The sequence below is a fragment of the Carcharodon carcharias genome, chromosome 21 (assembly GCF_017639515.1).
Source record: "Carcharodon carcharias isolate sCarCar2 chromosome 21, sCarCar2.pri, whole genome shotgun sequence".
Taxonomy (NCBI): Eukaryota; Metazoa; Chordata; class Chondrichthyes; order Lamniformes; family Lamnidae; genus Carcharodon; species Carcharodon carcharias.
Window position 1 is genome coordinate 45895463 of NC_054487.1, and position 26559 is coordinate 45922021.

At 44.6% G+C, this 26559-nt stretch overlaps 1 protein-coding gene across 1 annotated transcript in view; it reads right to left on the bottom strand.

The window, feature by feature from the left end:
* The window catches only part of LOC121293025 (sodium- and chloride-dependent GABA transporter 2-like), a 73139-nt gene that overhangs the window by 19039 nt on the left and 27541 nt on the right, over positions 1-26559 (bottom strand). The window contains exon 2 of the mRNA XM_041215604.1: positions 26287-26496. Coding sequence (XP_041071538.1) covers positions 26287-26482 — 196 coding nt within the window. The 5' untranslated portion in view covers positions 26483-26496. The remainder of the gene's footprint in view (positions 1-26286; positions 26497-26559) is intronic.

Sequence of the window (26559 nt, forward strand, 5' to 3'; positions counted from 1 at the left end):
ATAATGAGGTGTTAGTTTCTGTGAAACTTCCATATTAGCTGATATTGTTCAAGGGTGACAGACAGAAAAAAACTTCAGCCATTTTAAAAACGTGTCTTTGTCCAGTTAAATTTTAGAAATTAGCCATGGGCTATATATGTATATAGACATATAAATATATATATATATATATATATTTATATGTCTATTTATATATCAAGATCTTTTCAGCACTGACATCTTTCTCCCTGATGAGTACAAAACAAAAATCACCAAAATTAATATTTAGAAATGTTAGACAGTTTTTCTTCCAGTCCTACTCATGTTTCTTTTATGACCTCTTATTCCATTACGCTGGAGAATATGTTCATGTTGCTTCCTGCTCTTGCCTTGACCTAGAAAAAAAATCATTGGGCTGGATTTTGCTGTAAAAATATTGGTAAGGATATTACTCCTCATCATTGTTTATATGCAAGTTGGAAAGCAACTTCCAGCAACTGCAACTATGCAGTTAAACGCAACAATCTGAAAATTGGCTGAGATGCTTGGCTCCTCCAAAAGTAGCATTATGTCATCTTGTTCCCTAATAAAATATATTGAACAGTGTGAATTTGTTGTACTCACCTCATAGATATGGATTAAACTCACCTGAATAGTTTGGGGTTACCCATTCTGGTGTAAGTACTCTTTTAATGGAATAGTAAGTGTTAACTACTGTCAACTAACCTCTCTGGCATTGAAATCTCCTTTTGCAAGAGTGGTCTCTCATTCTTTCAGACATAATTATTGTTGGGGGGTTTGAGAAAAGTATTTTTTACTTTTTTTTAATCTCTTTTATCTCATAATTCTTTCCTTCTCTTTATTTACCTTTTTATACCTCATTTGGTGCTGAATTCGCTCTTCTAACCAGCATTTCCTGGTTAAGACTGTGCTATTCATTAAAGATTCTTCAATCTGATTGGTTAAGTAAATGCTTACCCTGCTCATATAGGTCCCAAATGCTCTATAGATGCTGTGTTCTTGGCTCACAGGGCTGTTCAATGCTAAAGCCAATAAAAGCAAGTGAAAATCTAATGAATACTGTTTGCTGCTCAGAGCAAAGTCCCACCACCCCTTATCTCTATGGGATTGTTCTTTGAATATTCCAAAGCCCGAAGCTTCCAAAATGGTTTCCTTTTTTTTCAGCCAAGGAATTCCCCCCACTGTGTTAGACAGGACCCTTGACCAAATCTCCCCCAATTCCCTCCTGAGATTCACCTCCTTTCACAACCATGATATGACATCCCTTATCTCTGCTTCGACCCCACTAGGCCCTGCATTTGACAGACCATCTTCTACTTCTGTTACCTCTAACATAATTCAACCACCAAATACATCTTTCCTTTCCCTCCCTTCTCCACTCTCTAAATTCACTTTGTGATACCCTGGTTTATTCTTTCATCACCATTACCAACTCCACTACCAACTGTTCACCTCACCCTGGCACCTTGCTAGCGTGGATGGCAGGTACAGCAGCTATTCATTCACCTCCACACACTCTGTTGTCCAGGGTCCCAAATACTCTATGGCCTGAATTTTACCTTTGGGGGCACGTGTGATCGGCAGGCCCGCGAGCAGTCAGGAAAGGGCCCCTGACCGTGATCGGCCTCTGACCGCGATTTCATGCAGGCTGGCCAATTAACGGCCAGCCAGTGTGAAATGCATGCTAAAAAGTTCAGTGCTGCTGGAGTTGGGGTGGGAAGAAGGCGGGCATGGGTGAGCGCTGCAAGAAAGCTCCATGAAGGCAGGCAGCAAACGTAGATTAGATGATTGTTTTGACTACCTCCATTTTTTAGTGCAAAAGCGACCCCAAGCTCTGTCATGACTTGTCATTTTTACTCCTCATTCTACTCCCACTTTGTACTTTGAATCTGATTGGGTCAGGGAGCAGCCCAGTTTCCACAGGCTCCGCAAGAACGATTCTTGATTTTTTAAACTTTAAATTATTTTTTGTTGTGGCCATTATTTAACCCACAATAACTTTGAAATAATTCTGAACAATAAAACGGGACTAAATTGGCATTAAGATCACCATTTAGGGATCTAATAATTTAGACAACTACAAGGGATGATTCAAAAATAGGCTGACCCAATATCAGGGTGGATCCTCTCTCAGGTGATTTTTAGGCCCAGATCAAAGCGCCCTGAAATCAGACCTTATTAGGACAATTTTCACCTGTAAATTCGTACCCTCTTATCTTTCCATTTGAGACTCCTCAGCCAATGACCTTCTTATTGACTTGAATGACTTCAGACTTTTACTATGGCTCCCACTTTTCTCCACAGTAAGAATTGTTTGTAGTGTTGGGTGGGCGTTTAGTGAGGGGAAGGAAACAAGTTTTTGCATCGGGACCCTCTGTCTGAACATTATGTCCTTCAGCAATTCACACATCTTCGGTGCCCCATAAGTTTCTTTAATATCTTTGTTATCATTGTGTTTCCTTTTATCTCACATGAATATCATTAGTGCCATTTAACTATCCTCTGTTTCCTACTTTCACAGGTCATACCATTTTTTGGTGTGTTAGCTGTTCATCTGTAACACCCCCCAGTTCTGATGAAGGGTCAACACTTAAAGTACTGGAATTTTACCCCCACAAATGGGTGGTTGGGGGTCAGGTGAGATGTAAAAAGTTTTAAAGTCTCAAATCTCATCCTATCTCTGGATTCAATGGAGGCTGGCAGCCAACTTAAATATTATAATGAGGATGGGTGACTCACATACACCCTGCCTTATAACTAAAGGGGGTGGGGACAGTGGGAAGGAATCAGGTGAAGGGAGATTTAGGAATCCAAAGAGAAAGGCTGAGGCATCGGAAGACAATAGCAATGTGAGTAAAGACAAGTAGAATGGGACAGAGTTTAACAAAAATTATACACCAATGAATAAGGTCGTTGCAGGGAACAGAAGCAAAATGATGAAATTAGAAATTCTTTATCTGAATGCACAAAACATCTGCAATAAGATAGATGAACTAGTGGCACAAAAAGATAAATGATTTAGACATAATCACCATTACAGTGACATGGTTACAAGGTGATCAGGTTGGAAAATAAATGTTCCAGGATATACAATATTTCAGAAAGACATGCGAAATGACAAAGTAGGAGAGATAACCCTGATGGTAAAGGATGACAGCAGACAATGGTTCCCAACCTTTTTTCTGTTACGGCACACATCTATACTATGAAAAATTTTGAGGTACACCTCCTATCTTCTCCAACAGGATATCATTCTAGCAAAAGCTTTTTGTCTCTAAAACCTCTTAAAAACATGTCAAGCCATCATCTAATATAATATTCATTAGTTTATTACATAGTATTTTATGTCCTGTCTCTGTACATCTGGTTGTGGAACGTGATGCTGCCAGAGAGCAAGAGAGTATGTCAACAAATGTCTCTTCAGAGCTTAGTGCGAATGCTGGACAGAGACATGTTCCTGCAATCTTATATTAGGATTGTGCACAGAATTAGATTCCTTGGACGGTGTAGAAAATGGTAGTCAAGTAAAGAGGAGCTATGACCAATGGAACAAATAACAGCACAGGAAGAGGCCATGTAGCTACAGGTTGGATCATGTTTTCTCATGCTTGCACCACTCCATCCATCATAACCATATGGAGTGCAAACTTTGACGAGTGACACAGTTATACTACAAAAAGTGTTTGGAGTAAAGCATCATTAGGTTTCTGACTGGTGAGTAATTACACATCGGGGCTAGGTATTGCTAGTGAAATGAAACATTAGAAAGGAATCACCTCTCAGGAGCTTTGGTCTGAAAGACAATTTAAGCACTACGTAAATGCTTATGGTACCACAAGGAAGCCTAATTAATTGGAGTAGGAAGTGAGCTTTTGGCAAATTGGGATTGTGAATCCTGGGAATGGATAGATAATGGTTTGTTGCACTGGAATTATGAATAATAACTGGTTTAGTCCACTGGAATAAAAGAGTGGACCTCAATGTGATGCATTTGATATATTGAAAGTCTTTGCTGGAATGAGTAACACGTTTATTATGAATCAACTGTGGTTTTAAAAACTTGTCTTTATGTTAAAAAATTAGTGAAATTTGTCAGTTTCTTTTCCTCCACCCTTCCAATATTATATGGCCAGTAAATTAAGGCATTCCAGCTGATTTGGGGCCCATTGAGTGATGCTCCATCTGAGCCACAGGGTTAGCAAAAATTTCAAAGGCACAGAAACCATCTCTAGTTTGCCTACCAGAGCATATAAATCTTCTCTGCCAATGCTGCCAGACCTGCTGAGTTTTTCCAGGTTTTTGTTTTGGATTTCCAGCATCCGCAGTTTTTTTGTTTTTATTTTTGTTTTTATCTTCATTAGTTTAGGCTGTTTAGAATGAAAGCCTCATTACCATTTGCATGCCAAATGCAATATTTTTATAGAAAATGAAGACAATATATAAGAGTTTCTGATCAAGGATTTCAATTGTTTTCAGTTTAATTAAGTCTGCATTTCTCAATGTGAAAGTTCATATTTGTAAAATAAGAAAAAAAAGCTGTTTCTTCTCATTCATCAACAAAGTATTGAAATTAAAAGTATATGAATCAGAGCAAAATGCATATGAAGGAATTACTTTGAGCAGCACCTTATTGGCAACATTAGTGTAACACCTGGGCCTGCTTCCATGAGCAGAGTCTCTTGATCTGGGCAGGAACTGATAACAGGCCAACTCGCAGGTCTTGCTCCACTGACAGGTGTTCCCTCCTTTTGATTTTACATAAGCCAGTGTTGAGAACACCAACTCGCACAGGTAGGTTGTGGGAAACGGTAAGAGCATTTCTCTAGCGCACCCTGAAATAGATGGATATTCTTGTCCTGCAAGCAACCAAAATGTGTCCGGGGACATCTCTGTATGAACCTGCTGAGCTCTGCAAATCCCTCTTGTTTTTTTAATGATAATTTCTTTGATGATTTAAAAGAACTAAATGGATCACATACCCAGTCAAAGGGTACTTGTGGAGGGGAAGTAGCATTCAAACTTCTCTTGTCATGTTTTAAGATGTCTGGAGATGAGGTTGAGTATCGTTTTACCAGCAGGATTCGCGGATGCCAGCTTGAACATCCCAGTCACCCACTTCCCTACCTGAAAAGATTGATATCATTTGCATTCAACAGCATTCATTTGCACTCATTTAATATCAATTACACTCAGTTGATATCAATTGGGCTCAAAACCAATCATTTAGCTATCATTTAACATTAAACGTACCATAACTGACATCAATGTCCTCAATTGCCCCAAACCACAACACTCAAACATTTGCAATTAGCAGCATCACTTGAGCATTTGGACACCAAAAATGATCATAGAATTTATTTTCCATGGGCAGACATTTTCACTTGGCGGGCAGGCGAGTGCCCGACCTGCTCGAGTGTGAAATAATGCGCGTTGACGTCGGCCAAGCATGCCAACATCAACATGCACTCTCACAATATTTCGTTTGGCAGGCACGCGATGGAGACGGAAGCGTGCCCACCATTAATTAAGAGGCCACTTAAGGCCCTTGACACACCAATTGTCTCCAAATTTATGTAGCCCATGCGAATTTTCGGCCGTCGCACGGACAGGCGGGCAGGCCACAACTTACAAAAGCTCATCCATGGGTGGGATAAGAAGGGTCAGCAGCATTGTTAATGTGAATAGTGAGGAGTTCTGGAGATCGTATCCTGCTGGTTGCTTATGTGAACTGGACAGCTTCATTTTGGTTCAGAGTTTCATTCAGGACTCATTGTTGTCTTCCAGGGCCCCAGAGGATTCAGACCCTGTGGGCCCTTCCAGGTATCTGACAGCCTTCCATAACCATGGTAATGGGGATTGTGGTCTCCGCTGATGGCACCTCCTCCTCCAAGGAAGAGAGGGCCAGAAGGGGGAGAGGCCTGGTGTCCCCATGCATCTTCCAGGGGAGTGACCTGGAGGAGAGGTGCAGGCACAAGGGGCGCAGGGCCAGCTGGCCGTCCAAGGCAGAAGGGGCCACAGAAGAGGTCACTATCTCGCTGCCAGGGTTTACAAGCAGCGATGCAGCTACCTCAATATGTCCGAGGTGCAATGTCGAAGGAGGCTAGGATCAGGCCTGAGATCAGCTCTGACTGTGTGGGTGGACACCCCGTGTCAGTGACTCTGAAGTTCACGGTGGCCCTCAACTTCTATGCCTCTAGCTCTTTCCAGGAGTCAGTGGGGGAATCTGTGTGGAGTCCCCCAATCAGTTGTCCGTAATTGCATCAAGCTAGTGACAGACACTCTGTTCAGGTGTGCACTGACTTTCATTCATTACTGTATGGACAAGGCCAGACAGGCTGAGCAAGCCAGAGGCTTTGCAGCGATTGCTGGGTTCCTCCGCGTCCAGGGTGCAATAGACCGTACACATGTGGCCATCAAGGCGCCAGCAGGTGAGCCTGGTGCCTTCATCAACAGGAAGGGCTTCCACTCCATGAAAATGCAGATGGTGTACGATCACAGGATGCAGATTCTCCAAGTCTGTGCAAGGTACCCAGGCAGCTCCCATGACGCCTACATCCTCAGACACTCCCAGGTGCCGGGGCTCTTCAGCGCTCCAGCCCGACTGATTGGATGGTTGCTGGGTGACAAGGGCTATCCCCTGAAAAAGTGGCTCCTGCCACCTCTCCACCACCCAAGAACAGAGGCCCGAGCAGGGTATAATAGGAGCCACGCCTCCAAAAGGGCTATGGTAGAGAGAACCAAAGGTCTTCTCAAGATGCACTTCCGATGCCTGGACCACTCAGGGGGTGCACTGCAATACCCCCAAGAGCGGGTGTCACTGATAGTGGTTGCATGCTGCACTCTCCAAAATCTGGCACTGGCAAGGAGGGGATGCAATGGAGGAAAAGGATGTTGACGCAGCTGCACAGGCAACAGATGGTGACTCCAGTAGCAAGTCCGAGGATAAAGCACTGAGGGCATGGAGGCAGACCTCAGTAACCTCCAGGGAGGCAGAGACACCCAGGATACTTTGATCCAACGCTCCTTCAGCTAGCACACCAAATGAGAACCACTACCACATGCCAGGCTGCGGGCTCCATACTCGATCCCAGAGAGGAACATTTCCTTGTCGACTAAGATACACTCTGTGCACATGCAATAAAACTTCAGGAGACACACGTCCATCATTACATAATGGCTTACCCTGCACCTACAGAAGAAATGAAGCATACAGAGGCCAACTGCACAAAGCAAAATCTCATTTAATTGTGCATGTGAAACATAGCTGAAATAAACATTAACCAGTAATGTTTATCACACCATTAAAAAAGTTAAAGCAAAATGGGGAAACAAAATATCACCTGTGATAAGTCCATGTTGTGCTTAAGGTGCTTTACATTAATGTTTGCGGGTACTACATCTAGGTACTCCCCCCTCGCTAGCAGCGCCATTGGAGGCAGCCTGCTCACACTGCTACCTTGTTGGTCTTGATGATTTTGGCCATCGTCCTCTGGGCCATGGAGCCTTTGATGGCATCTGGGAGGGAGTGGCCAATGCCACTGCTGGCATCTCCTCAGTCATCGCAGCTTCATCAGATGCCACGGTCACTGGCAGAGGGGGCGGAGGAATTGCTGCCATCATCCAGAGCACCCTGAGAGGAGCCCACAGAGACAACAGGCAGCTCGTGCGCCAACATGAGGTCGCTTGGACCTCCCTGCTCACCATTGATGGGTACCCAGCTGGGATACTGGGTGCCCAATCCAACTCCCACACTGACACTGACCAGCTGAGGCCATTGCTGGTGTGAGGGCTTGCAGGTCTGAGCACATCCCCAGGAACCCCTGATTCTGACCCTGGAGCAGCCTCTTCATGAGAGTTGCCACTATCTCCATGGAGGAGACATTGCGCTCAGCCATGAGGGTTATTGCAGTGCTTATGCTCTGCAGGGACTCCTTCCAAACAGACACCATGGCACACATTCCCTCATGTATCTCCGCCAGATCCTCCTGCACACCCCGCTGGACTTCCAGCATCTGCTACCTAATGGACGACTCCAGAGGATCATCATCAGCCATCGACTGAGAATTTTCCTGGTCTCCAGCAGTCCTCTGACTGCTGTTGCCCTGGGAACTCTCTGCTTCTGCTTGCACTTCAAGCGAGTGTAAAGTGCCTTCACCAATGTGCACCAAGATAGTAGATGGTGATCTTATGCCCACCGAGGTGCTGGTACCTGCTTGACTGAGCAGGTGTGATGCAGGTGCGTGCTGAGCATGGTGGTCCTCCGGGGGTCAGGGGTGGACCTCCAGGGTCCTCATTGTGACCGATTGCTGGTGAACCTAAAAGGGAGAAGGACATGTCATTGGTTAAAGTCATCATACTGTCACTGTGCATGCCAGGCACCCTGATGAGACAATGGAGATCTGCATCATAGTGCCATCATCTTCCAATGATCGATGGGGACTCCAGGTTCCAGGCTCACATCAATATAGAGACTACACTGGAATGGTTTCATTAACCCACATTCTCACCTCAGCGCACTGCACTCTTACCTTCACCTAGCATCCCAACCTCACCACGGCACAGTGACACATGCCAACACGGTACTCACCCTTCCCGATCACAGCAGATCGTTGAAGCACTTCCGACACATGTGTGCCTCACCACATTGTGCCTGCTCACCCTGGATGCCCCCTCCTCCCAGGCCTTTTGGGTTAGGTGTGGGGGTCTCCTCCTCCACCTCCTGTCTCTGGGGACAAGGATTTCCACCTTCGCTACATATTTCTGAATTTTGACAGCTTCAAACGTCATAAAACTGAGCTACCTTGGAAAAAGCAGACCCTGCTTGGATGGGGTATTTTTACGTTTTGCTTTATAACCTTGAACACAACCCTGTCCCCCCCCCCCCCCCCCGCCGTGCCACCCACCACCTGCCCACCTCCATGCTCACCTACCCCAACCCTCCCCGATTGCAGCAGTTCTATCCCGTCAAACCCCGGTCCCGCTGAGCAATTTTCACCCAACCAAGAATTTTTCTTCCGTGTTCCATTCCACTCCCACCCCCACCGTCACCACCACAAAACCCCCACCGCCACAAAACCCCCACCGCCACAAAACCCCCACCGCCACAAACCCCCCACCGCCACAAAACCCCCACCGTCACAAAACCCCCACCGCCACAAACCCCCCACCGCCACAAAACCCCCACCGCCACAAAACCCCCACCGCCACAAAACCCCCACCGCCACAAACCCCCACCGCCACAAAACCCCCACCGCCACAAAACCCCCACCGCCACAAACCCCCCACCGCCACAAAACCCCCACCTCCACAAACCCCCCACCGCCACAAAACCCCCACCGCCACAAAACCCCCAACGCCACAAACCCCCACCGCCACAAACCCCCCACCGCCACAAAACCCCCACCTCCACAAACCCCCCACCGCCACAAAACCCCCACCGCCACAAACCCCCACCGCCACAAAACCCCCACCGCCACAAACCCCCACCGCCACAAACCCCCACCGCCACAAAACCCCCACCGCCACAAAACGCCCACTGCCACAAACCCCCACCGCCACAAAACCCCCACCGCCACAAAACCCCCACTGCCACAAACCCCCACCGCCACAAAACCCCCACCGCCACAAAACCCCCACCGCCACAAACCCCCACCGCCACAAAACCCCCACCGCCACAAAACCCCCAATTCGCATTAAAGTAAAATCTGCCATTTCCATGAAATTCGCTGCTTGTAGCTTCTGCTCCTTCTCTAAATGTGGGAAATTCTCCAATTCCATCAGTTTCTCTATATCTACAGATTTTTAATGTCCAATTGTATTGATGTCTCTATTTCTCACAATATCCACATTTCCAACGACTCCGCATTCATATAAAACATAAAAGGCTCACCTTCTCTATTTATCTGCCTACCTCTTTCTCTGTATCTGCCAAATAATCAATTTTCAGCAGTAAGTTATATTCAACACATTTCCAGGTTCCTGGCATTCACCGCAACATCATTTTCTCCATATCCTTCAATTTAAGAAAATCTGTTTCTCAGTATCTAGCAAAATATCAATTTCTATGCAATTGAGTCAATTCAGTCATTTTCTGTATCTGCTCATTTTCTCCCATTTCCCATTTTGGTAAAATCAACCAATTCAATGAAATTGGCTGCTTGTAGGTTTTGCTCCTTCTCTGAATGTAGAAAATTCTCCCATTTCCATCAGTTTCTCCATATCTACTAATTACTAATATCCAATTGTATTCCTCTCTGTATTTCTCACAGTATCCCCATTTCAAACTAATCTTCGTTTATCTGAAACTTAAATTCCTCAAGTTCTCTATTTATCAGCATACCTTGTTCTCGTTATCTGCCAAATGCTCAATTTTCATCAGTATGCCCCAGCTATGCCTGTCTCTTTATGGGGTATGTGGAACATTCCTTGTTGCAGTCCTACTCCGGCCCCCTTCCACAACTCTTTCTCCGGTACATCGATGATTATTTCGGTGCCGCTTCATGCTCTTGTCAGGACTTGGAAAAATTTATTAATTTTGCTTCCAATCTCCACCCCTCCATCATTTTCACGTGGTCCATCTCTGACACTTCCCTTCCCTTCCTTGACCTCTCTGTCTCAATCTCTGGTGATAGACTGTCCACCAATATCCATTACAAACCCACCGACTCCCACAGCTATCTCGACTACAGCTCCTCACACCCCACTTCCTGTAAGGACTCCATCCCATTCTCTCAGTTCCTTTGCCTCCGTCGCATCTGTTCCGATGATGCTACATTCAAAAACAGTTCCTCTGACATGTCCTCCTTCTTCCTTAACCGAGGTTTTCCACCCACGGTCGTTGACAGGGCCCTCAACCGTGTCCGGCCCATCTCCCGCGCATCCGCCCTCACGCCTTCTCCTCCCACCCAGAAACATGATAGGGTCCCCCTTGTCCTCACTTATCACCCCACCAGCCTCCGCATTCAAAGGATCATCCTCCGCCATTTCCGCCAACTCCAGTATTATGCCACCACCAAACACATCTTCCCTTCACCCCCCTTATCGGCATTCCGTAGGGATTGCTCCCTCCGGGACACCCTGGTCCACTCCTCCATCACCCCCTACTCCTCAACCCCCTCCTATGGCACCACCCCATGCCCACGCAAAAGACGCAACACCTGTCCCTTCACTTCCTCTCTCCTCACTGTCCAAGGGCCCAAACACTCCTTTCAAGTGAAGCAGCATTTCACTTGCATTTCCCCCAACTTAGTCTACTGCATTCGTTGCTCCCAATGTGGTCTCCTCTACATTGGAGAGACCAAACGTAAACTAGGCGACCGCTTTGCAGAACATCTGCGGTCTGTCCACAAGAATGACCCAAACCTCCCTATCGCTTGCCATTTTAACACTCCACCCTGCTCTCTTGCCCACATGTCTGTCCTTGGCTTGTTGCATTGTTCCAGTGAAGCCCAACGCAAACTGGAGGAACAACACCTCATCTTCCGACTAGGCACTTTACAGCAATCCGGACTGAATATTGAATTCAACAACTTTAGGTCGTGAGCTCCCTCCCCCATCCCCACCCCCTTTCTGTTTCCCCCTTCCTTTTCTTTTTTTTCCAATAAATCATATAGATTTTCCTTTTCCCACCTAGTTCCATTATATAAAAAAAAAACATCTTTTATGCTCTCCCCACCCCCACTAGAGCTATACCTTGAGTGCCCTACCATCCATTCTTAATTAGCACATTCGTTTAGATAATATCACCAACTTTAACTTTAACACCTATGTGTTCTTTTGTACTATTGTTGTTGACATTTTTTGATGATCTGCTTCTATCACTGCTTGTTTGTCCCTACAACCACACCCCCACTCCATCTCTCTCTCTCTCTCTCTCTCCGCCCCCCACACACACACCTTAAACCAGCTTATATTTCAACTCTTTCTTGGACTCGAACTCAAGTTCTGTTGAAGGGTCATGAGGACTCGAAAGGTCAACTCTTTTCTTCTCCGCCGATGGTGCCAGACCTGCTGAGTTTTTCCAGGTAATTCTGTTTTTGTTTTTGTTTTGGATTTCCAGCATCCGCAGTTTTTTTGTTTTTAACAGTATTTATATGGCTAGTCCAGTTCAATTTTTGGTCAATGGCAACCTCCAGGTTCTTGATAGTGGGGGATTCAGCGATGGTGATGCCATTGAATGTCAAGTGGAGATGGTTTGATTTTCTCTTGTTGGAGATGGTCATTGCCTGTCACTTGTGTGGCACAAATGTTACTTGCCACTTGTCAGCCCAAGCCTGGATATTGTCCAGGTCTTGCTGCATTTGTACATGGACTGCTTCAGAATCAGGGGAGTCGCGAATGGTGCTGAACATTGTGCAATCATCAGCGAGCATCCCCACTTCTGACCTTATGATGGAAGGAAGGTCATTGATGAAGCAGCTGAAGATGGTTGGGCCTAGGACATTACCCTGAGGAACTCCTGCAGTGATGTCCTGGAGCTGAGATGATTGACCTCCAACAACCACAACCATATTCCTTTGTACTAGGTATGATGCCAACCAGTGGAGTGTTTTTCCCTTGATTCTCATTGACTCATAGTTTGCTAGGGGTCCTTGATGCCACATTCGGTCAAATGCTGCCTTGATGTCAAAGGCAATCACTCTCACATCACCTCTGGAGTTTATCTCTTTTGTCCATGTTTGAACAAGGCTGTAATGAGATCAGGACTTGAGTGGCCCTGGTGGAACCCAAACTGAGTGTCAGTGAGCAGGTTATTGCTAAGCAAGCGCCACTTGATAACATTGTTGATGACCCCTTCCATCACTTTACTGATGATCGAGAGTAGACTCATGGGACAGTAATTGGCCAGGTTGGATTTGTCCTGTTTTTTGTGTACAGGACATACCTGGGCAATTTTCCACAAAGTCAAGTAGATGCCAGCGCTGTAGCTGAACTGGAACAGCTTGGCTAGAGGCGTGCCAAATTCTGGAGCACAAGTCTTCAGTACTATTGTTGGAATATTGCCAGGGCCCAGGCCTGTAACCTTTGCAGTATTCAGTTCTTTCAGCTGTTTCTTGATATCACGTGGAGTGAATCAAACTGGCTGAAGACTGACATCTGTGATGCTGGGAACCTTGGGAGCAAGCCGAGATGGATCATCCACTTGGCACTTCTGGCTCAAGATTGCTGCAAATGCTTCCTCTCTCCCCATGTCCCCCTCCCCCTGTTCCTCCTCTCTCTTTCTCTCCCCTCTCTTCCCCCCTCCCCTTTATTCTCCTCCCCTCATTCCCCTGTATTACCCATTCCCCTTGTCCCTTTATTCCCCTCTCCCAGCCCCCTTAATCCCCTCCCCTTCCCTCCCTTTTCCTCTTCCCCTTCCCCCCTTTTCCTCTTCCCCTTCCCCCATTCCCCTCCTCCTCCCCCCATTCCCCTCCTCCTCCCCCCATTCCCCTCATCTTCCCTCATCTTCATTGTCCATGGCAGCCCTGTGATGGTTTGAAGTTGGAGCCAGAACAAGACAATGGCAATGAGGTATTGGGGAAGTCGAAGGCCCAGAGAGAGTTTGGGAGACCCCAAGGCCTAGAGACTGGTGGGAAGGGAGAGTTTGGAGGGGGGAGAGGCTGGAGGGAGGGATGTGAGGCTGGAGAGAGGGGGGAGTTTGGAGACTGGAGGAAGAAAGGAGGGAGAGTTTGGTGACTGGAGGAAGAAAGGGAGAGTTTGGAGACTGAAAGAAGAAAGGGGGAGAGTTTGGAGACTGGAGGAAGATAGGTGGGAGAGTTTAGAGACTGGACGGACAGAAGTGAGAGAGTTTAGAGACTGGAAGGAGAGAGGTGGGAGAGTTTAGACCCTGAGACCTGGGGAGTGCATGAATGGAAAGTATAGACCCTGAGACTAAATGGATTAAGAACTGATGGGGATAAGGTGGTGCTCTCAAGCATGTACATATAGTGGAACAAATTTTTTGGACTAAGTGAAAAACTTACTTAAGTAATAAATTTCCTTGTATTTTTCAATGCAGAGCATATTCGATAGATGTGAGCATGCTGGATAGCTTCGAGTGTACTTTATAACTTTGAGTGCACTATCAAATTTGAAATCAAATTCATTCCAAATTAGAACTATTGATGTGAAATTGTAATTGAGAGCATTGAGTGCACTTGAAAGCAAAAATGTTGTTACAATTTTCGGGTAGGAGGAATTGCCACTTTTCCCTGCCAGAGGGGCCAGTTTTGATCTGAAGCCTTGAACATTATCTGTGGCAGTCAGAATGTTCTCATTTTTTCCTACATTTTAACATTCAGGTCATTCAAATGCTTGAATATATCTGAAAGATATGCAAGCTTAGCACACCAAGAATCATTGCATATTAAATGGAAATTCATGCAGAGCCAAAAATTCTTTCAGTGTGTTATGGAGCTGTTAAGTACAGGAGAGGACCTTCCCCGAGACAGCTATTGCACTTCTGTGTGTATGAGTTAAATCCTGATACTCGACTCCCATCTCTTCACACAAAATAGTAAACAAGCACGATTTCAAAGGACGCGATTTCACATAATTCACAATTTTCACTTTGCTCTAATCCTGCAGTTAACTCAGACAGCATTGTTTTGGAAACAAAAGCGTCATGGTGCAGGATACAGTGGCTGACCGTTCTTTCACTTGCTGAAGAATCCTTTGTCTTCTCTGACATGGAAGCTCCTCCCTCAGTGCAGCTGCTGTTGTACTTGGTCCAGTTAAGATAGTTTTCCTCCAGATAAGCAATTGTGACATGAAAGATTTCCTCTCTGGTCATGCGACTGGGCAATTCTTCGTATAAGAAGAAATTCCCTTTGCTAGGATCCCAATCAACATACCTGACATTGGCTAAGAGCTGGCAGTTTCTGTTAATATTTGTGAAGTCATCAATCTACAGGGCAAATTTTCCACTCATTTCTAATTTCTCTTAAAGCGCCTGTTCAATATTAACTGATATTTTGTCAATAGAAGCCATTTGATTGTATTATCAGAAAGAGGAGCTTTGGCGGCATCAGCTCCCAACATTACTCTCGCAATACTACTGCATGTCGGCAGAATGAGGGTTTCGGCAATGGTGTGAGGCTTCTTTGATTTCGCTATGAGCTTAGCCACCAGGTAACTCGCCTCCTGCACGTCCCTTGAGACCACATACTGCATTATACGTTGATTTTGCTTTATGTTTTGTTCTCTCAGGCATTTGAAGCACTGTATATCCCTGCTGGAGAGCAAAAGGTGTTTTGTATTCAAATGGTGCTTTAACTTACTTGGTACTATTGCAGTGTTTGAGAGCCTCTCCCTGCAAATTAGGCATTCTGGGACAGGGGAAGAGGCATCGCCAGTTCATGAAAATCGAAAGGTCAAGTAGCTGTTGCTGTCCTGTCTACGTATGAATAGCACTTTTTTCTCCTGATGATCTGTTGTTTCGGCCACATCTGAATCAGAGCGGGATTCTCCATTTCTCTTCAAGAACTTATCCATGGCAAACTGTGGTCGAGCACATCACACTAAACAATAAACGTCTTCAAGCATCAACTTATAAGCACAATTTCAGCTCTTTAGCTATGCCAAGCAGAACTTTTCCCCAGTACCCGGCAGAATGGAGTTACCAAAATTTGGTTGCCTTCTTGGATCTTCAGGGCTTCTTTTGATGTCTCTTCAACTACTAGGGCTTCTGCTGAGCCCAGTTAAGGTCTGCTCCCCACAGCCATTTCTCTAATTAGAGCCTGTTTCTCATTTTCTTAACTTTATTGGTTCCTGTTTCTTACCCCATCTTCTTCTTTTATTTGGAACTTCATTTTTGGACTTCTCCCTCTCCTCTCCCTCATGACTGGGACCTCCCCCTATCTCCCTCACTTGTCCTTGGGTTTTCACCCTTCTTTAGTTTTCTTTCTTTGCACAGGCACAAAGCTCGGAGGTCAGCATTTCCAAGTCCCAATGATCTTCGGGCACATGCGCTGGCCAGGAACAGGCCACACCATGCACAGCTTGGATACTTTATGTTTGTCAGGCCCATGCGCGAGGTTCATCGGGACTTTGAGGTGCCGACCTCTGAGCCGAAGATGAAGATTAGTTGGATCTTGCAAAAACATACATGTATTAGTAATTTTGAAACTTATTTCCAAGCACACTTGGGCAGCCTTCACAGCACATCAGTGTGCCACAGCATTCTGGATGGGAACTGCTGACATAAGGACTTTTGAGAGAATGGATCTGGCCTCAGAAGAACATGAAGTAGAGTCAGTATGGGCAGAAATTGGAAATAGCAAGAATCAGAAAACACTAGTGGAAGTAGTTTATAGGTCCCCTAACAATAGCTGTACTGTTAGACAGCACATTAAACAAGAAATCACTGAAGCTGGTAACAAAGGCAATGTAATTATTGTAGGGGCATTAATATTCATATGGACTGGAACAATCAAATTGGCAAGAGTGGTCTAGAAGATGAGTTTCTGGTAAGTTTTTGTGACAGTTTATCAGACCAATACATTTTGGAACCAACTGGTGATGAAACTGTCTTAGATCTAATATTGTGTAATGAAGTAGGGTTAATTAATAATATCATTGAATTCCAGATTACATTTGAAAGTGACACACTCTAGTCACAAACAAGAATCTTAAACTTAAACAAAGCCACATCATACATTGGTGTGAAGGGAGAACTGGTGAAGGTAAATTGGGTAAATAGACTGAAAGGTATGGCTGTAAATAAACAGTGGGAATAATGAAACAATTCAAAATGTCCAACAAAGTACATTCCATGAAAGAACAAAAACTCAGCGAGAAAGACCCATCTGTGGCTCAGACAGGAAGTTAAGGATAGTATTGGATTAAAAGAAGAGGCTTACGAAATTGCAAGACATAGTAACCAGTCTGAGAATTGAGAGTATTTTGTAAACCAGCAAAGGGCAAACAAAAAGTTGATAAAATGGAAGAAATAAAATATAAGAGTAAACTAGCCAGTGATATAAAAACAGATTGTAAGAACTTTGATCAGTATATAAAAAGGAAGAGAGTAGTGAAGTTAACGTTGGTCAGCAGGAGGGTTGGTGGTCTGGAGGAGTGGGGGGTCATATGAGTGGGAGGCTGGTGGGGTGGGAGGTCGCGGCTGGAGGTTATTGGAGGTTGGGGTGGAGGAGCGGGGGAGTGGGATGGGGTGGGGTCAGAGTTGGGGGGTCGGTGAGGTGGTGAGAGTCGGAAGTCGGGGGGGTAAGGGGTGGGATGTTGGGGGTTTGGGTTGTTGAAGATCAGAGGTTGGTGGGCTGTGAGACTTCAGCACTGGGGGTCAGAGGTCAATGGGAGGGGGCGCTTGGAGGTCAGGAGGTGCATGGAGGCGTTGGAGGTCCGGGCGGGTGAAAGGGTCAGAGGTCGGGGTGGGGGGTGGTTCGTAGGTCAGGGTGGTGGTGGTGTCAGGGGTCAGTGGGGTGGGCGTTCAGAACTTGATGTGGGTGGGATGTAAGGGGGTCAGAGGTCAGGGGCGGGGAAGTGGGGGTGTCGAAGGTTGGGAGTGTGGGAGTAGTCCAATGGGATTAATCTAGGTGTTTACAGTAGCTACCCAGAAGTTAGAAGAGGTTCTAATTTTTCTAACATTTTCTGAGTAAGTAGCTCCAGTGGAACCATCCAAAATTTGTGATTTAAACGGCAAATTATTGGAAACAATTCTGAGAGACAGGATAAATTCACTTAGAAAGGCATGGATTGATCAGGGATATTCAGCATGGTTTTGTTAGGGGAAGATCTTGCCTTACTAACTTAATAGAATTTTTTGAAGAAATAACAAGGAGGATTTGTTAATATTGAATGTCTTTTGAATGTCTTATCGAGCTTGCCATACTTGGCAACTGGGCATTGTGGGATCACAGAGTCCATGTTTGTTTTGGTTAGTTCAGGGACTGAAATAAATGAAGAACCTTGATAAACCTCTCTGCACCTATGGGTGTGTTTATCAATCTCTAAAAGGTTATCACAGTAACCATAGTTAAATATAACAAATTGGTGATGAGGACAACGGACCTTTGTGGTATGTCACTCAAGAATTGAAACAACAGTGAAACAGCTAGTAAAAGGAAATTACTTGTGAAAAAAAAAGTGCACCTGCTGATACTCCCGAATTGCAGAGTTTGAAAAAAAAAACAACTAAGTCCCTGTAGAGTTTAATAAAGATGAAAAACAAATTGCTGCTGCTCAGGAGATTAAAAAGAAATGGCAATCAAAGCTGCAGCTCTGGGTTTAAAGAATTAATGGGCCCTGATCTGACTGGATGAGAAGTTTCCGGGAGCACTCCTGAAGTTAAAAAAAAGGGGATTTGCAAGAACAGAAGTAAAAAGAAAGAACTAGCCAGTGGAGAAAGTGCTGCAGTGATTTTTTTTTCAAGTGCTTAAAGAAACAAATAAACTACGATCGCTGCGATCCCGAGAAAGACGGGGCAAGTGGTAGCAGGGTCAGTGGGGGAGCATTTCGGCAATAGTGACCATAACTCAGTAAGATTTAAGGTAGTTATAGAAAAGGACAAAGATGGACAGGAAATAAATGTTCTGAATTGGGGGAGGGCCAATTTTAATATGACAAGACAGGATCTGGCCAAAATGGACTGAGAGCAGCTACTTGTAGGAAAATCCATATCAGAGCAGTATGAGTCATTCAAAAAGGAAATAGTGAGAGTGCAGGGCCAACATGTTCGCGTAAAAGTGATGGGTGGGACCAACAAGTCCAGAGAACCCTGGATGTCAAGGAATGTACAGAATTGGATAAGGGAATAAAGGAAAGCTTATGGTAGATACTGAGGGCTCAGAATAGTGGAAGGCCTAGAGGAGTATAGAAAGTCCAGGGAGTTGCTTAAAAAAGAAATTAGGAGACAGAAGAGGGGGCATGAAAAAACACTGATGGGTAAAATAAAGGAAAATCCAAAGGCGTTTTATGAGCATATTAGGGGAAAGAGGATAACCAGGGAAAAGATGTAGGTGAGGTTTTAAATGTGTACTTTGCATCTGTATTCACTATAGAGAAGGGCAATGTAGGTATAGAAATCAGGGTCAGAGAGTCATAGAGTTTTACAGCATGGAAAGAGGCCCTTTGGCCCATCATGTCCATGCCAGTCATCAAGCCACTACCTACCCTAATCCTGTTTCCAGCACTTGACCTGTAGCCTTGTATGCTATGGCATTTCAAGTGTTCATCTAAATACTTCCTAAATTTTGTGAAGGTTCCCGCCTCTACCACGTTTTCTGCAGTGAGTTCCAGATGCCCCCCACCCTCTGGGTGAAAAAATCTTTCGTCAAATCCCCTCTAAACCTCCTGTCCCTTACCTTAAATCTATGACCCCTGATTATTGACCCCTCTACTAAGGAAAAAGTTTCTTCCTATCTACCCTATCTGTGCCCCTCATAATTTTGTACACCTCAATCAGGTCCCCCCCTCAGCCTTCTCTGCCCTAAGGAAAACAACTATCTAATCTTTCTTCATATCTGAAATGCTCCAGCCCAGGCAATATCTTGGTGAATCTCCTCTGCATTTTCTCCAGCGCAATCACATCCTTCCTATAGTGTAGCAACCAGAACTGCACACAGTACTCCAGCTGTGGCCTAAATAATGCTTTATACAGCTCCATCACAATGTCACTGCTCTTGTATTCAATGCCTCAACTAATAAAGACAAGTACCCCATATGCCTTCTTAACCATATTATCTACCTGTCCTGCTGCCTTCGAGGACCTATGGATATGTATACACCATCTGATCCTCTGTACTTCCTAGGGTTCTACCATTCATCATGTACACCCTGGCCTTGTTAGTCCTCCCAAAATGCATCACCTCACACCTTTCAGGATTAAATTCCATTTGCCACTCTTCTGCCCATTTGACAGGCCTGTCTATATCGTCCGGTAGTCTAAGGCGTTCCTCCTCGTTATTTACCACACCACCAATTTTTGTGTCATCTGTGAACTTACAGATCACGTCTAGCTCATTAATGTACACCACAAACAGTAAGGGACCCAGTACCGAACCCTGCAGTATGCCACTGGACACTGGCTCCCAGTCACAAAAACAACTATCGACCATTACCCTCTGCCTCATGCCACTAAGCCAATTTTGGATCCAATTTGCCAAATTGCCCTGGATCCCATGGTGTCTTAGCTTCTTGACCAGTCTCCCATGCGAGACCTTGTCAAAAGCTTTACTGAAGTCCATGTAGACTACATCAACTGCAATACCCTCATCTACACACCTAGGGGAGGATTTTCCCCTCTTTGGGCAGGTGAGGCAGGGGTGCCTGGGAGTGGCCACGCAACGTTCCGCTGCCCGCAATCAGGCCCCAACTGCAATTTCACACTGGCTGGCCAACTAACTAACTAGCCAACGTGAAACGCATGCTGATAACCTCAGTGCTGTCAGGATGGGGGCAGGAGGAGCATGAGTGCTGAAGTGTGAACATGCGCAGGGGTGCAGTCAGTGAAAGCTCCCTGAAGGCACAGAGATTTTTAACATGAGAAATAAAGATTTTAAAAAAAGCAAATCATGTTCCCACATGTGACTCTGTCACATGAACAGGGATATGTGAAAAATAAGTTTTAAATTTTTTAATTTTTTTTTAGTCGCTGTTAGAAATCTCATCCCACCCCTGGATGAGGTTTCATAAAAAAATGCAAAGGCCGCCTAGCCTATTCACCTGCCTGCCAACCGTATGATTGGACAGGCAGTGAAAAATCAATGTAATTAATTGGTTAATGAGCTTAATAGCCCTCTTAATTGGCAGGCGCACTGCTGAGTCTCGCATGTGCCCACCGACTGAAATATCGCATGAGTGCACGATGACGCTTGCTTAATGCTTGTGCGTGTCAGGCGTGTGCCCGCATGCTGAGCTGAAAATCCTGCTGTAAGGCTCGATTATTTGATTTGGTAAAAGAATCGTAGAGCAGAATATCTTTGAAAAGGTAAGAAATTTGTAAATGTTGGTGTTCAGAGAGATTGAGTGTGCTCATACAATGAATGCAAAAAAGTTAACATACAGGTACAGCAAGCAGTTAGGAAGGCAACTGTCATGTAAGCCTTTATTGCAAGGGAATTGACATACAAGAGTAAAGAAGTCTTGCTAGAGTTGTACAGGGTTTTGGTGAGACCACATTTGGAGGACTGTGTGCAAGGGTTCACTAAATAGGTCCCTGGAATGAGAGTGTTGTCCTCTGATCAGAGAGTGAGCAAATTGGATCTATTTTCTCTGGAAAGAGTGAGAGACAATCTCATTGCAATGTACAAGATTCTGAAGAGGCTTAATAGGGTTTATGCTGAGAGATTGTTTCTGCTCATCGGGGAATGTAAAACAAGGGGGCACAGTCTCAGGATAAAGGCCGATCATTTAGGACTGAAATTACTTCACTCAAAGGGTTGTGAATATTTGGATTTCTCTGCCCCAAAGGGTTGTGGATGCTCCATCGTTGAATACATTTAAGGCTGGGATAGGCAGATTTTTGGTCTCTCAGGGAATCAAGGGGAACAGATAAGGAAGTGGAGTTGAAGTCCAAGATCAGCCATGACCGTATTGAATGGTGGAGGAGGCTTGACAGGACACATGGTCTACTCCTGCTCCTACTCCTTGTCTTCTTGTATTCTTATAGGTTCGAACCTGGCCAGCTACAGCAGTTGAAGGGAGGTGAGGACAGCTGTCAGGAAAAAGTAAATGCCCTTATAGCACTGCTTGTGGGCCAGGAGAAGCCCATCCCAGTAAACTACCTTCTTCCCAGCCTCCAGTACTCCACCCCTGTTGTCCTGTCCTCACATCTCCAAATATTATCCACCAATTGTGCATATAAACCTCTTTAAATTGCAAAGGAGTAGGACAAATGTTTCTATTTTGAGTCTTAGACATAGCAGTTCAAGTGGTGAAGATGCTCCTGCAGTACTGTGAGGTATGGGTCCAAATTTTGGAACACAAGAGATGATGAAGGGATAAAAAGATAGCATTACAATGAATCTGGATCTAAACTGCATTAACTTTCAGAATTTTTTAAAGACCAAGGGCTGGATTTTATGGCCCCCTGCCGGGTGTGTTTTCAGCTGGGGTAGTGTGGGACATGTAGTATATGCTGGGTGCCCAGCCCACCGCCTCCCCACCCAGCCTCGATGTGTTCCCTGCAATACAGGAGGTGGTTAAATTGCCCACTAGGTCACCCACCCTTAGGTCTATTGAGGTCCTTAATTTCCAATGTAATTGCAAATTAAGGGCCTCAATCTGCTTCCACTGCCATAAAACACTGAACAGTGGCAGGTGGGCCAGAATATAAAGGCCATTTTTGAAACAGCTTCGTTGCAAAGGCAGGAAGGAAGGATGGGCTCATTAATCGGGGGGCTGCCTTGCGCGCATTGGTGGAACTCTCCCTTAAGGTTTCACCTCTCTATCATTCCTCCCCACCTGCCCTCAAAAACCCTGCCCCCAACCTGCTCTCCCCCGTCCTTAGACTCTCCAATCCCTCCCCACCCTAAAAGCCCAGGACTTACCTCTCTTGCCATGATCTTCCTAAGGACTTATGCAGTCCCAGCAGCACTCACTATTGAGTTGTGATGCTGCTGGGGCTGCTGGAGCTGCAGGCCAATCAGGTTGGTTGGCAGCTCTCGACCATGGGACTTGGCCTTCACTGAGAGGTGCAAGTCCCCTCCTCCCCAACCCCTGTGAAATCCAACCCCAAGAGAAAACAATCATGCCAAAAATCTTTAATTGTCTATTTTAAAAGCCAGAGTACAATCAAAAAAATAATTTGGGTGCGACAAATTCCACAATGGCAGCATGCCATTATGACTGACCTATGATCCAATGACCCTGCTAAGTCTGATCAAATTAATAACCCTGATCCTGTGGTTTCTTTCTCTCACAATCAACAGTAAAGCAGTACATTTAATGCCAACCTGACCCTATTTTAAATAATGAAGTTACAAAATCAATGTTCTTTTTAGCTTAATGTTGCCTTTCTGAGCTTCCTATTAACCATGTACAGCAAAGGCCTAGTATCATAAAAATGAGTTGGAAAGGATCAAAAGTGTAAATGGGAGGAAATGAATTCCACACTGTTACACAGTAATGAATAGACACTCATTCAAGGAATAGTCCACTAATCACACATTGTTAAACATTATCAATGTTCCACAGTTAACAGAACATTTCAAATGCATCGATGTACAATGCCTTCAACCAAATTCTCCTTTCCTAAAATAATCACCTCAGGAAAAAAATACCTATTTCATCAAATATTCTAAAAATAACTCACATAAAGCCCCTATTTTTCTGGCCAAACCCACTCATTTTTTGTTCCAAGATGCAGGACAACTTGGAATTGATAATACAATACCCAGGTTAATTGAATCCTCTCCTTGAGGCTCAACCATTTTCTCACCAGTCTATCCCAAGGACTCCACCAGATACTCATAGCCTAACCCCAAGATCCAGCCAGGTTCTCCCCACCAAGGGCCAATAGATTCCCTGTGAGACCAGGGCAGGCTCACACAGTCTCCCTCAAGCCTAACAAATTGCTTGCAGCCTCTCCTAGATGCCCAGCTAGATACTCATAGCTTCTACTGAGGTCACCTCAGTTACTCATAGGTTCTTAGGGGTAACATCCCCTCATTACAAACCCACAGCTCTAGACCAGCCCACCCCAGGTCCAGTCAGAGGCTCGCAGGTCCAAATCACGATGACAGACATTCCCAAGTTGCAATTGGAAAGGCAGAGTTCATCCTGTCCTAAAATAAAAACAGAAAATGCTGCAAATCATCAGCAAGTCAGGACGTATTTGTGGAGAGAGAAACAGAGTTACTGTTTCACATCTGTGACCTTCCATCAGAACTGATAAATGTTAGAAATGTAATAGGTTTTGAGCAAGTAAAAGCAAGGAGGGTGGGAAGAAGAATAAAAAGGGAAGGTGTGTTATAGGATAGAGGGAAGGAGAGATTAAATAACAAAAGATTTAATGGTGCAAGGCTAAATGTAATGGACAAGTAAAGAAGCAGAATATGTGTCTAGAGGAGGTTTGAATGACAGGATAATGAATAGCTTCTATCCAAGTGCAAGGTAAGGAAAATAAGAGAGAAATGAGAGAGAGAGACCAAACCAGTAAAGAAACATGAAACAAAATAAGTGCAGAGTTACAGGATTACAGAATGGCTACAGCACAGAAAGAGTCTATTCAACCCGTTGTGCCTGTGCCAGCTCTCCACAGGAGCAATTCACCTAGTTCCACTCCCCACCTTCTCCCTGTAACCCTGTGCATTTCTCCCTTTCAGGTAATAAATCAACTCCCTCCTAAATGCCCCAGTTGAACCTGCCTCCACCACACTCTCAGGCAGTACATTCCAGATCCCAACCACCTGCTGCATGAAAAAGTTTCTCCTTATATTGCCATTGCTTCTTTTGCCAATTATCTTAAATGTGTGCCCTTTTGTTCTCAATCCTTTCACCAATGGGAATAGATTTTCCCTACCTCTATCAAATCTCCTCTTAACCTTCTCTTCTCTAAGGCACACAGTCTCAACTTTTCCAGTCTAGCTACGTAACTGAAGTTCCTCATCGCTGGAACCATTTTTGTTAATCTTTTTCTGCACTCTCTCTAATGCACTGTCTCCAAAAGTGCGGTGCCTAGAACTGAACACAATACTCCAATTGAGGCCAAATCAGTGTCTTATACAAGTTTAACATAACATCCTTGCTCTTGGGCTCTATGCCCCTATTAATAAACCCTAGGATACTGTATGCTTCATTAATCACCCTCTCTCAACCTGTCCTGCCACTTTCAATGACTTATGCACACATACACCCAGATCCCTCTGCTCCTGCATCCCCTTTAGAATTGTACCCTTTATTTTATATTGTCTCTCTGCATTCTTCCTAGCAAAATGACCTGATGTGAAATTGTTGAACTCACTGTCGAGTCCAGAAAATCTTTTGTTTCTTTACTTGTCTCACTATTATTCCCTTTGGCCTTGCACCATGGAACCATTTGTCATTTAATCTCTCCTGTGCTCAACCCTCTCACAGACTTTCTCTTTTGTTCTTTGTTCCACCTTCCCTCTTTCACTTGCTCAAAACCTATTACATTTCCAACTTTTCCCAATTCTGATGAAAGGTCACAACTGAAACGTTAACTCTCTTTTTCTCGCCACAGATACTGCCTGACCTGCTATGTACTTCCAGCAGATCCTGTTTTTGTTTTAGATTACCAGCATCTGCGCAATTTTGCTATTGTCTTATCCTATCCTAATGTGGCTGCTGCTGGAAGGGTGGCAATTATTCAACAAATCCTGAAGCAGGACAGAATTTCTGCTGCTTCACTTCTCCAGATGGACCTTGGTGTAAAGTGCCCAGTCAGAAATTTCTGGCAAAGGCATGATCACTGACTTAAGCCCTCTCCAAACAGGAATTTCAGGACAAAGAGATTTGCTACTTTTCATTCTTCTCTATCTTAAATATACATTCAGCAGTGGTCTCAGAACAAAGTAACAGTGAGTCAAAGGGGCCTTCACTGGGTGAAGCAGCAAGTGTTGGTGGAATGAGGACTTGGCAGAGACATAGCCCTGTTACTTCACAGAAAGGGAGGAAAAGACCATCCTTGGTTGAGGTATCTAGATCTTGGGCTCAGTCTTAAAAAATGAAATCTAGTTTATCTCATGAAGGTGATGGAGACAATTTTCATACATAGGGTTAGGACGATGGCACTGAGATGTTAAAGTTGGGGTCAGTCTAGGAAATATCTATGACATGAGGATGCCAGGAACAGCTTTCAAAGACATTGGTGGTGACTGAAGTGGCGGTTAGCAGTCTTGCTAAGGTTAGCAGATGGTTCAATATAATATTTTCACAGTGGTTCCAAGGCTTGGTTTCTTATGTGCTGACCTGGGCTTTGCTTCTGTCACAAACTCCAGTGATACATTCCACAATCTCACTGCCATCTGCCTAAAACAATTACTCCGCCATCAGTCCTAAATCTCTTATATTTAATCCTTTATCTTTGTCCCCTAATTCTATCTACTCTATCCCACCCTTTCACATTTCTAGCACTATAAAATCACTCCTCCATTATAATGAAAATAGGCCTAATTTCTCAAGACTTTGCATTTGTATTTTCTTACATGAGGCAGTATCCAAGTGAATGTGCAGTGTACTCTGTTGCTTCAAAATTCTTTGTATCGGGTGGAGCTCTAAACTGCACATGGTATTCCACTTGTGCTCTTACTAAGGTTTTAATTAGATTCACCATTACAATTGTACCGTTATAGTCTGTATCATGACATAATATCCATTTTTTTTATAACCTACCTCCTCCATTCTTGTAACAAAGGTAAGGGAACCTCCAAATGTTCCCCATTCCAATTATTCCTCCAACCACTGACAGGACAAATTCCAAATTGTTGCTCCACTTTTCTCTCTCCTTCAACTTCTTGTTCTTCTCACGAAGGTAGTTTTGGGATGGGGCAGTTCTTTTTTGTTGTACTTCTCCACCATTGCTGTTCATTTTCTTGAATTCTTCTACTGGGTAGATGAAGAAGAGCAGATTGTAGATAAATAAATGGTAAACAGCATCGTAATTAA